At 43.6% G+C, this 13026-nt stretch overlaps 1 protein-coding gene across 2 annotated transcripts in view; it reads left to right on the top strand.

Moving 5' to 3' along the window:
• Nucleotides 1–609: 609 nt before the first annotated feature.
• The window catches only part of Rgs7bp (regulator of G-protein signalling 7 binding protein), a 109027-nt gene continuing 96610 nt past the window's right edge, over nt 610–13026 (top strand). The window contains exons 1-2 of one of the 2 annotated variants that reach the window (NM_029879.2): nt 610–1490; nt 2416–2582. In NM_029879.2, the coding sequence (NP_084155.2) occupies nt 1326–1490; nt 2416–2582 (332 nt within the window). In that variant the 5' untranslated portion in view covers nt 610–1325. Of the gene's footprint in view, nt 1491–1653; nt 1729–2415; nt 2583–13026 lie in introns of those variants that run through there. The other variant, XM_006517722.3, reaches the window with a different exon arrangement.

Genomic DNA, 13026 nt, shown 5'->3' with positions numbered 1-13026 from the left:
AGGGTTTTACAAAGTCAGGGAAAAACTGATTGACTAGGGACCTAAGCCCACCCCTTTCTGAAGATACCTTCCCCTCTCTCCTTTGGCTTCTGACTCTGATCTCCTGTAGGGAGAAAGGGTCATTTTGTATGTGTTGTGGGAGATCTGTTGGCTCTTACTTCCTTTAGTCTCCTCTGGTAAACTCCTGCAGGTTTGTGTTGCAGAGCCTGTAGAGCCTGCCACACAACCACCTGAAGTGGGGTGATCAGTACCAACTTGAGTGAATGCTTCTGTGCCTTCACCTCCTTGCCCCCCCCCCTTCCCCCTAGGAACAAAGATCAAACAACAGCAACTCGGGGGCGGGGGCGGGGGGGAAAGAGAGCTGTCCTTGGACTCTCTCAAGAGAGCTTCCTTTCGAATCAAAATACCTCACTCCCTCCTATGTCTCCTCTCAGATGATGACGGCCTTAAGCCCCAATCGGTTTATTTGAAATCCATGTTTAGGTCCCAGCATGTGGCAATGTGCTCCACTCTGATGACACTTTTCGTTTCTAATAATAGAGCAGATGAAGTAATATTGCAATTGATGTTCCCGGGAATTTGATTGGATAAGTGCATAAACTGTGGAGGGGAAGAAGACTGTATGGATGGATCTCATTAGTATTCCTGTCCTATCAATGTGCGGGGCCACGACCAACGTCAGCCGGACCGACTCCGTGCGTCTGCCAGTCCCGCCACGGATTCATCTGGGATCCTCACACAGCCAAGCCCAGGGAGACCAGGGATCAAGGCGGACCGATTAGCGCCAATTGACTGCTGCGGAACAGCTCGCCCCTTCCAGGTCTGGCGAGCCGTGGAGGGAGGGGAGAGGCGAGCCGCGCGCCGCTGCGGGAAGACACCGAAGCAAGAGCGACACCCCCTCCCGCCCCCCACCTTGCAGCGCAGGCTTTGAACGCCGCTTCCCCCATCTGAATGGAAACTCGGAGCCGCCCGGCGGCGCGTTCCTCCTCGCTCAGCCTGTCAATCCATGCCGAGAGGAAGGCGGTGCAAGCCCGCGCCAGCAGCGTCCAGCTCCCGGGACAGGGCCGGCAATGCTGCTGAGCAGAACTTGATCGCGCCTCTCCGTCGCTGCTAGCGGAAGCGATGCTGCACCGCACAGGCAGCGCTTCCCCGGCTCTCCTTCAAGCTGAAGGTTACCCACCCGCGCAGCCAGCCGCAACCTTGTGAGCGGCGCGCTCCTCAGGTCCGGGCTCCGGCTGCTCCGCGGCGGCGTACAGGGGCAACCACCGGGCCGCCCGCGCCGGGGCGCACTGCACCAGCGGCTTCGGCTTCGTGGATGTGTATGCATGAGTTCTGCACCGAATGGGCGCAAAAAGCGCCCCAGCCGGTCCACCCGCTCCTCGATCTTCCAGATCAGCAAACCTCCGCTGCAGAGCGGGGATTGGGAGCGCAGGGGCAGCGGCTCCGAAAGCGCCCACAAAACCCAACGAGCCCTGGACGACTGCAAGATGGTGGGTGAAAACTGCACCTTTTTTTTTCTTTTTGGAGGGGGGTTGGGGGAAATCGTGTATCTTAATCGTTTGCTTGAGTGCCAGCCACTCCCCACCTTCAGCCTCCCCATGCCGATCACGTGCACGATGTACTATTTTTAAATCTGCACTCCCCCAGATGCTGGGTGACACCCAGGTCGAAATGGCCCTGCTGAAATAAGAGTCATGGGGTCTGAATCCTGGGAGTCAGAGGCTATAGGTGATGCCACCACCCCTGGAAGAATGGTAGACGCGGTGAAAGAGGGTGAAGTGGATGGCTCACTAAGGGAGAGAGGATGGGGGTGCGGGTTTGTGGTGACACCGTAACAAACAAACCCAAACAGGGCGCAGGAGCGCTGCAGAGACTATGAAGTACCAGAGCAGAGAACAGGACATGGCCCATCTTTCTGTTAGGGTCCCAGCCAAAAAGCGTTCAGTGGTCTGACAAGAGGTGAAAGGTTTGCCTGTTGTGTCCTACTTGTGGTTTGATTTTGTTTGTTTGTTTTTTGTTTGTTTGTTTGCTTGCTTGTTTTGCTGTGCCACTTCAAATCCATACACTAGTAGTAGAAGACAGCATCTATCTCAGAGCCCAGCATCATTCTCCCGTGGCCTGGGAGTGGCTTGATAGCTCCAAAGATGTTCTTGCTCTTCAGAAACCAAGTCTAAATGTGGGGGCAACTGGGACAGCAAACGGAGCCTTCATGGCTAGCTTGCAAAGAGAAAATAAGCATTTGCCTTGGATAAAGAGACTTTGCCATCCTTGTACCTTAAGCTTTAAACAGTTCTAAAGCTCCTTAGCTGGAGATTTGGGGTGCCAGCCCAGAAGTCAGTGAAATCTCTGCTTATATATACTAAAATAGATAAGTTTCTGATAAGTGTTGGTGAAAGAAACTGGCTTGTTTTCCAGCTTGTCCAAGAGTTCAACACGCAAGTGGCCCTGTACCGAGAGTTGGTCATTTCTATTGGGGACGTCTCAGTCAGCTGCCCCTCTCTGCGAGCTGAAATGCACAAGACAAGAACCAAAGGCTGTGAAATGGCCCGTCAGGCACACCAAAAGCTGGCTGCCATCTCAGGGTAGGAGACTTTTGACTTTATGTGCTAATTCGTGTACATGATGTGTGGATGCTGGCAAAATTCTGTGGTGGCTGAGACCTCAGAACATTCTCTACAAATCTCAGATTTTTTTTAACCGATCATTCTCAGATGGGTGAGATCATATAAGCTGTATTATTTGAGCTGTGTTATTGGGATGCTAGGCAGACAGACAGACAGACAGACAGACAGACAGAGAGATAGACATAAATGCATGCACATGTGTGGTTTTACTCACCAACTGACTTTTAAAAAGTTAACTTTCGTGTAATTAACTGGAATTAATTTTTTGGTGAGGGGAATGCCTGCCTATGCATTAAAGTTACATTATTCTGTTTGAAGATGATTTTGTGATCTGCTGCTGGACAAAAAGCTCTGTGCTAGAGAAAGAAAAATCTTTGCTAAGTCTCAGATTTAATAGACTATTTATACCACATGATATATTCCTATGGTGCTGCTTAAAGCCAATAACATAAAATGTTGGGTAAAAATTATATCCTTTTACTAGAAGTGAAGGGGAAATTTTGACACGAGTAAAGGTGGGTTGGTTTTTTTTTTGGTCATTTTTTGTTTGTTTTTTACACATTGTGGACACTGACAAATTTGAGCTAACATCAGCTACATTTATCCCCAACCCCTCATTTTTATTTACTTATCACATTTACGAATTCCCAAATCCGTCGAAAGTGCTAACAAAGTACATGAAAACTGCTTCTCTGGGATGCCATCTATTCCTCAGTATCATCTGGACCTCAGTATTGAGAAAGGACCAGTGATTTGTCAACAGTTGCTGTTGTCAAACTAGGAAGTGCCAAGGGCATTTTGCAGATCCTTGCACAGACACTAAACGCTCCATTCAGTCTTGATCTAGCCTTTATCCATTTTTTCTTTGTGAGCATGGCTTTATCGTAAGACAAGTGTAGATAAGTCTACTCACTTAATGACGCTGCAGATAAATCACACTTAGAAAATAACACTAATTTCTTTCTTTCCCATCTTCAATGCCAATAACATACAATAACATGACTGGGCTAGAAAGTTGAGAAAATCATGTTACTTCTTTTAGTAATTCATTTATGTTTAACAATGGAAATTTTATTTCATGAGAAAGATAAATTTTCCTTATTTACTTGGCCTGAAATATCCCAAATATCACGTAAACCTATTTTATTTAAGAGTGAAAATGAGAAGCTTTACCCTTTTCTGTCCTGTTTTATTTAACAGGAAGTAAGCTTGGAAGTGGTGGGGGCGGGGGAGAAGGCATGTGGGGATGTAGCTATAACAAGCACAGAGAAAAGCCAACGTGGCTCGGGAGGTGGAGTCACGATCAGTTGAAAGCAGAGAAACACTGGCTGGGCAGGAGAACTCAAAGCTGAAAACGAACATCTCTATAAATTAAAGATGAACTCATATCCAGACCCCCTTCTCATCAAAACTCAAAATGAGAACATGTTCCAAGTAGAGAGGGGGCCTGGAGAAAAGAGCAGGCATTCAAGTCAGGTGACATTGTTGTACTCAGGAGCTGAGTTCTCTGAATCGCTTAGTCTAAGTGCATTGGATGGCTATTGAGAACTGAGGATGCAAAGTGGGTGGGATTTACTCTGAGCTTGCCACCTTTCAGTGCTTGCTTACCTGTCAATCTGGGGTGGATGCTAACAAGGTCAGTTGTATAAGAATTGGCAGAGAATGACAGTATTCGTTGATCTCCATAAACATGAAATTCCACAAATAGCCTATGATTTGATACCCACTCCCTTTAAATAAATAATTAAATGCAATTTGATGTTCCTTCTAAGAGGTGACAGTGACATAATTGAAGGAAATCTCTTCAGTTCCTCACCATCTGGACTCTAACTAATAAAGGACGTGGTTCCTGTCGGCGGGATTCTGTTTCTGATAGTGCTTCATTATGTGGCACTCATTTCAAACTCAATGTGAAGACTGGTAGAGAGACTGTAAGACTCACTTCACAGCTTGAAGCAGGGCTCGAGAAATGCACAGATTGCTGGACAAAGTAGAAATACTGAGTTTACTGAGTGTCTATTGCCTGTTGCGTTAACTCAGCTAATTCATAGAACAGTTGCCCGAGAGGATTGTTAGCACCGATCTACAGCTATAGATCAGTGATACTGGGGAGTCCTACAAAGACTCAGCCAAAAGGTGCCACAGACTTGATTGAACCCCACATCTCCTCTCCTCTGAAATCCATACTCTTTTCTCTACATATTGCTGCCATACAACAGGGTGTTCTATATTTTTATTATTGCTAAAATATGGGTGAACTTTAAAAAAAATGAATAAGCTAACTACAAGAAGTCATAAAGTATCACATTCTGTGGTTTTTATTTATATTAAATGTGTTTCCTTCAGAAAAGGCGAATCTATAAAGACAGAAAGTAATGATTACCTAAGTCTGATATGAATATATAGTATCTCTTTTCAGTATTATAGAAATGTTGCAGACTTGGACAATGGTGATACTTCTAGAACTTTGTGCAATTGCTAAAGGTCACTGAACTTCCCTCTAAAGGTTCATGTGTCTGTTAATGTGAAGTATGTAAAGTTCTCTTTGAAAATGTTGCCACCATCAGTATGGTTAACACTTGATTACTTGTTGGTGTCATTCTTTGTCTACTCACATAGCTTATAATAAAGTAATAGACATTGTAGGAAAGAACAAAATGCAGAACTTTGCTCTAGGCATTCATCAAGATGCCTGTCCAGTAACTATCATCGCAATGCTAATGCTCCTCTATTTGTAGGAATACAGAAACGGTGAGGGCAGGACTTCAGAAAATAACTGAAGGCATTTCTTTCTCACCGTGCACACCACCTCTTCCTGGTCCATGAGCTGAGTTTGGGGCCAGAGGAATCAGGCATGGTATAAAGCAGATGGGGACAAGGAATGTGAAGCAAGATTGGAAGGCAAAGGACAGAAGTGATTTAGAATGACGTCACAGATACTTTATGACTCTCTTCCCTGACTAATTGAAGCCTTCTGGGGATGATAGTGTTCTCAATGACTGGCTCTGAGCAAGAAAGTCATCTTTACTAATACTGTCTCATTCTGTGTTTAGGTCAGCAGCTGGCCCAGCATGCCCTTTGCTTTCAAAGTATAAGGTTTTCTGGAACTGACCTAGATAGGGGGATGCAAATCCTCTTCTAACAGAAGTGTCAAGCTATTATGTCTTTCCTAAATGGTGTGTGCCTGGGAGTTAGAGGGGCTTAAAGATGAATTGCAAAAATGGTCCACAAACTTCTTCAAATGTGAAATATGAAAAGCTGTTTTACTAGGCAGGTCAGAATAGCATTGCTATGCACTGTTTGGGGGTTGTGTGTGTATGAGTGTGTGTCTGTGTTTGTGTTTGTGTATGTGTCCATATGTGTACATGTGTGTATATGTATATGTCTGTGTGTACATCTGTGTCTGTGTGTATTGAATGTGTGTATCTGTATGTGTGTGTGTGTGTGTGTGTGTGTATTTGTGTGTATGTATATCTGTGTTTATGTCTGTACATGTCTCTGTGTGTATATATGTGTGTGTACATGTGTGTCTGCATGTGATTTGTGTCTGTGTATGTCCTTGTGTGTGTGCATGTGTGTATATATTTATGTGTGTGTGTGTGTATGTCCATGCACACATATCAGAGGAAGAAAACAATGTAGACCCTGTCTCATTGGAATTCCTTTCCAACTGACTTCTGAGACACCTTAAAGAATTCTCAGGGCTCTTTGGCACTTTATATTTGAGGATTCTGAGAGTCAATAGGTTAAAGGGACTTCAGATGCAACCAACCACAGTGAAAATGGAACTTTGAGAGTCAGATAGACTTGGGACGTTTATTACATTTTAAATTTTATGCTCTGAACCTCACTCACTTCCTTATCTATCAATTCGTTGTTAGCCTTAGTCCGCAGCAGTCTCGAAAACTGTGTGGGCTCAGTACATAGAGGAGGAACCATATGTCTAGCCTGTCTAGTGGCATGTCCCCATCAGAGGGCACTTTGAGACTACAACTCAGTCTCTTCCTCCTGTTCTGCTTCTAATCTCATCAACCAGACTCCTTTCTTGGAAAGAAAAGAGGAAACCGCCGCGCAGGAAGCCAACATCTTTCAGAAAGCTGCAGGACTGTGCTTTGACTAGCAGGCTGGCTGATAGGGATTATCTTCCCAGCGCTGTGTCTGTAGAATCTGTGTTGGACTCAGTACTCCTCACCCCTATACCTTATCGTAATGGCTCCTGGAGAGTCAAAGAGAGAAAGGGAGAAGGGAAGATCTTATAAACAAGAGTGAGAGGGATAAAGTGAGGGGCAAGATGGGAGAGAGCATTGGCTCTGAAGTAGATTAAATCTGAATAAACTCTTGCCTTCACTTTGCCTCTTACTAAGGACATATGTGTAAGCCAATAAGTGAATCACTTCACCGTGTGGCAAATGGCCATCTAGTCCTGTGTCTAAGAACATAGGCATGGGAACCAACCAGCCGCCCTGCTATTTGCAAATGGTGTGACCTTGGACAGAAGGATTATGACCCTCCGCCTCACTTTCTAAGGTAAATAAAGACCAAATACCATGGCATTGTGAAGAAACTGACCACCATATAGCAAGTGTTGTTATCACATGCAGGTCAGTGCTTTTATAACTAAAACACTGGAAAACTCAGATGGTCAAGAAACACTTATTTAAATTTTTATATTAATCTGTCAAATAGTTTTCAAATAAATGCTCTAGCTGGAATAAATTTTGTTTGCCTTTCATTCTTACGTTATCCTCGGAGGTATTTTCTATATTGAAAATGCCCCTAGCTGGGCGTAGTGCTTTAATCCCAGCACTCGGGAGGCAGAGGTAGGCGGATTTCTGAGTTTGAGGCCAGCCTGGTCTACAGAGTGAGTTCCAGGACAGCCAGGGATACACAGAGAAACCTTGTCTAGAAAAACCAAAAAAAAAAAAAAAAAAAGAAAGAAAGAAAGAAAGAAAGAGAGAGAGAGAGAGAGAGAGAGAGAGGAAATGCCCCTAGAGAACCATCTAATGTCCTATTCTTGAATACTTTATGAGTGACGCAGAGATATGATAGCTCAAAGATCAGTGTAGAATTATTTTCTTTATGTAAGTCAGCCTAGATCATTCCTAAGGCATAGAATACTGACAGTACCTTTAAGCTGGTTCTTTAATGGCATTGAATAGTCCTGCTAAGTTCACTGCACACCTCAGTGAGAGGGTTGGATAGCTCTCAGCCTCCTGCCTTCATTAGTCCATCTGTTAGCTGATGTAGAATCACGAATGTTTGTTTATGAAGCTGAGCTATGAAAACCGTAAGCGGAACAGAGGGTTCGGTGATGAAAACCTCAAAGTCATTGTTGGGGATCTGAACAGACACTCCAGTCACTGAAAGCATCTTAATTTCCTGGCAGTCTTCTGCTTTACAGTGCTGAGTATCACAGAGCGCCATAACAGCAGGCACTGGGAGTTTCCTCTCCAGCCACATTCCCCCCACCCCCCACCCCGAGAGTCAGGCTAGCGATTCACTTCTCCTTCCCGGATGTGTTTCAGCTCTGTTCGGTGTCTACTGAAGGTTTTGCTTTGTAAATCTCTATTTTCCAGCCCCGTTTCTACCTGATTCTTCTATATCCTTTTGTTCTGTGTGTTCAGAAACTGGGCTGTGTGGGGGAGAGGAATGTAAGTGGTGAGAAGAGCAGGATCCATAGTGTTCCTTCTGACACGCTGGCTGGAGCAGCAGCAGTTAGGTGGGGTAGAAGGCTGGTGCTGAGCTGGCTGACATGGATGAACTTTCCACCGCTTTCTCTGAGTCTCACGATGGAAGATGTACCCCGTGTGCTGCAGCAGCCCCAACTGTCAGCCAAACAGACCTGTGGTTGGCAGGCATGCCTGTACATCCACTCCGACCTTTATCTTCCCTTCCCTATGGAGACCTGAGCTCTCACTGGCCCACTACTGAAAGACAAGCTACAGATATGCTGTTCAGGAAGGTACTTATGGCACCACAGTTCTGAAGCCAATGGCCAGAGCCATAATTTAAAAGTGCCATAGACTAGTTGCTCAAGCAGCAAGAACGTGTTGTCTCAAGAGTTGTGGAAGTAAAGAGACCAAGCTGAATAGTTGAGCAAAGTTAGCCATCAGGAGTCTCTACCCGCATCTTCCTTAAGCTTCTGGTGGCTTGCTAGCAGTCTCAGATGTTCTTTGGTTTGTTGAAGTGACTCTGCCTTCGCCTTCACTTGGTACTTCCCTGGGCCTGCATCCAAATGTCCTCTTTTTGCAAGGACACCAATCATAGTGATTAGGAGTCCATTCTAACCAGGAGTCCAGGGTGATATTACTTAACTCATTATACCTGCAGGATACTATTTTCCCAAACAGGTCACATTCTGAAGTATTCAGGGGTACAACTTCAATTTACAAATTTGAAGAGGTCATAATGAAACATGCAGTCTAAAGCAGTGGGGGGCAGGGGGTTAATCAGTGAAGATAGAGTTTTGTTCAGAACTTTCTACACCCCCTCCACTTTCACAAAATGGCAACCCAATACCAAATGTTTTATATTTGTGCAGCATTGCTAGCAGTTTTTGTTTTATATGATGTAACTGTTGATAGATGATGGTAAACCAAAACACAAGCAGAGAGACAATACTGGGGAGAGTAGGAAAGAGATCTCTCAGTGGTCTTTCTATGCAACAACATTCATGTTCTCACACAGGGAGATGAGTAAGCAGTGGTCCCTTAATTGTGCTAGTATTGTCACTTAGGGGCCGTAGGCATTATCCCCAGCAAGTGACAAGGGACTGACACACACCAGGTTGAAGAAAGCTCTTGCTTAACTGGTTTGCTTGCTTGCTTGATTGATTGATTGATTGATTGATTGCTCTACATGTCTCAGGTCCCCCTCAAACTTTCTGTCTTCTTACCTCAGCCTCCCAAGTTCTGGGTTTGTAATCTTGTCCCACCATGTCCTACTTGTAAGACACCCTTACTAGCAACTAAATTCAGCATGACAAGTAATCTCCTACTGCTTGAGAAATTTCTCCTTCTTACCTTCTGAACAGATCTAGTGTCGTTCACCTTGTTAGAGTCTTCTTAATAAATGTTCCAACTAGAAAGAAAAATGAATCTAAAATGACCTTTAGACAATTTACCATTGCCTCATCATTTAAACAGTGAAGTGGTGGAGAGCACGGTCATGTTTCTTCCACATCTGCATCCTGAGTAGCAAGTTCAATGACACTGTGTGTCTTGTATTTTTATTAAGTTTAAGAGCATTTTTGAACTCTTATCTTGACTTTAGTGAGCATGGAGAGATTTGACTCCATGAGTGAGGCTTCTACCAGAGTTAACATATTTTTCTGTTTAAAAATTTAAATCTAATACACTGACACAAGGAGCATGCCCAAGAAGCAATCCCAGGGTTTAGTCCTTCATTATTACAACAAAGCACTGGTCAGTGTTTATTTTAGAATTATGGGTAAGGTAATATTTAATTTAGATTATTACACAAAATTTGGCTTATGGCTTTCTTTTGGATAGTAAATAATCACTAGTCCCTGAGATGACCTTTTAGCATTATTCTTTAGACCTTTAGCTCTGGAAAGCGTGGCTGTACTGCATGCGTGGGAGAGCCCAGGACATGGCATGACCATACTGGTCACTCAGTTGCCTGATTTTTTTATTTCCTTACTTTGGAAGATAAGATTATGTGTGTAAACATACATCAAGACTAGAGATTGTTATTGGATATTTCCCTCAACTACTGTGCACCTTATTTTTAGAAAGACAGGGTTTCTCGGTGAACTTGGAGCTGGCTGATTTGTTCGTACCGGCTAGCCAGCAGAGTCCAGGATCCCCAGCCTGGACTCCTCTTACCCAGCACTGTAATAGCAATGCTGGACCATCCTTGCCAAGCTCTTCACTATGGGTGCTTGAGTCTGAACATGGGTCCTCATTTTTCCTGCCTTACCCATCTCCCCAACCTCCATGAAGTGTGTGTGTGTGTGTGTGTGTGTGTGTGTGTGTGTGTGTTCCAAATAAGAAAAACCACATGACAAATTTAGTTGCTTATATGCAGTTATATACAGATATAAACATATGCACATCCACACAGCAAACTTATTTATGAGATCAGATCTTTTTGGATAAAGTATCTAAGACTTTAAATTGAATTGTTTTACAAACAAGTGTTTCTGACTGATGGGAGTTCCTAGACATAATTAGATTTTAAAGAAGCCAACATTAACAGACACAGACACATATTAAACTAAGAATGAACAGTAAAGTCCCAGATTAGAAGGCATCATAGCCTAGTGTGTTCTTCAGGTCACTACTGCTGTCTCAAAGTTACCCTTCCCCTCAGTCTCCTGCACTGTTTTATCATTTTCAGTGTGTGATGAGCCTCCTTTTTTCAATGTATCTCTAACCATTCTCTGAGCTCAGAAATGTATCTACCTGGATGTCACCTACTCTATAAAATTACCAGTTTTGTGAAATCACCTACTCTGTGACATCGCCTGCTCTGTGACATCACCTACTCCTAGCCTCCCAACATCCTTCCTGCCTGAATTCAGTCCCTCACCTCTTGTCTTCAGCTTATTCACCAGCTCCAGATTAATCCTCCCTAAATGCTCTTCTGATCTTTGTTATTTCTTTACTTTTAAGACTTCCAAAGATCCCCCATTGCCTAAAGCAGTGTTTTTCAGTTGTGATCCTTGGATCGTCTGTATGGAAATTGCTTGCCTTCAGGTCTAAAAAAAAAAAAAAAAAAAAAAAAAAAATCTAAAGGTTCTGGGCATGAAGCCTGGAAGTCCAGACGGTTAACAAGCAGCACCATATTCCCCTCAAGGCTCTGGAACATACTACACAGAGACCTGCTGGCCTCACCCCGAGATTCTCAGCCTGGGCTACCCCAGGGGAGTCACAGATGCAGCTTTAAACATTTGTAGCTCCTGACTTTCATGTCTAGACTTTCTGATTTAGTAGGTGTTGGATGCAGCCTAGGCACTGGATTTGATGGTAGCTATAGTTATTGTTCTTGTACTTTTTGTTTTTAAATCCCCCTACAAGAGCAGCTGAAGAGATTGTGTTTGCCCTCTGCCACACATGCACACACACACACTCACACACACACACACACACACACACACACAACCTTCAAAGATTCAAAGACGAATTTATTTAAAGACACCAGAAAAGCCTTAGAATGGGCAATTTAGAATCAGTTGCAGAGGCTCGTGAAGCCTCAACTCTACCCTTATTCCTAGCTCACGGTGTTCAGTCTCACCTTCATTTTGTTATTCAAGATTGTGATCAGAGTCTCAGCCTTGGACCCCAAGAAGAAAGGCAGAGGAAGATGCGGGGCCTTTAAGGAGTTCTAAACAGAGTTTCATCTAGAACTTCATATAATGGTCACATAGTCCCTGAACACTCTCTCTGCCTGGTCAATGTATGCTTTTCTATTCTTTTCTTAAATAAAATAAAGATATTACTAATTTAAAAAAAAGTCAGATCGAGGTCAGAAAATAACTGAAGACTGTCTGTCACAGAACATAACATATTCCCTAGCTTAATATTTTACAACTTCTAAATATTTTTTATTCTGTAGTAATACAGTCGGAGAACTATATCCCATCGATCTTCATACGTGGTCTCTGTATGAAGAGCCATGTTCAGTCAAAAGGGAAAGTAGCTGCTTTCTGGTCACTTTTCTGAGTAGCAATATTGTAATTCTAGATTCTAGTCTCATTCTGGCCTGTCAGACTCCTTCCTGCCCCCCCCCCTTCAAAAGAAAGATTTTTCTGTCTTTTAGAAACATAAAAAAGTATGAAGTTCAGACAACATTTTTGGAGGGCAGGAAGTTAGGCAAAGTGCCTTTGAAATGTTCTGAGGATAATTTTCACGAGAGAGGATGTGAAATATGATAAGGCCACGAAGAAATATTGGTGATGGCACTCTCAAGAAGCTAAAGTTTTTAATACTTTACCTGATACCGAGTGAGACGCAGAAACAAAAACAAATCTTTTAAATCTCCTTTGGTAAATGCAAGAACTAGGTTTGTTAGACAATTAGACTATGATGAACTGTTACAAATGGAAGGTGGAAGAAACCAGACAACACAAGAAAGTAGAAGGTCAAAGGTCAAGGTCACGAGTTCATTAAAGGACATTAAACTTCAAGTGCAATGTCTTTTTGTGTGTGTGTGTGGGGGGGGCTTTTTGAGAAAGGGTTTCTCTGTGTAGCCCTGACTGTCCTGCAATTCACTTTGTAGACCCGGCTGACCTCAAACTCAGAAATCCGCCTGTCTAGGCGTGCGCCTCCAGTCCCAGCAAGTGCAATGTCTTATGTAACAACATGTAGAGATAAGTCACAACCACAACCACATTTACACAATAATTCCCTAAATTATAACCCAATGTGTATGATAAGCT

The sequence above is a fragment of the Mus musculus genome, chromosome 13, assembly GCF_000001635.26.
Source record: "Mus musculus strain C57BL/6J chromosome 13, GRCm38.p6 C57BL/6J".
In the NCBI taxonomy this organism is placed as follows: Eukaryota; Metazoa; Chordata; class Mammalia; order Rodentia; family Muridae; genus Mus; species Mus musculus.
Note: the sequence above shows the minus strand (reverse complement) of the source record. Positions and strands in the feature narration are given on the sequence as shown.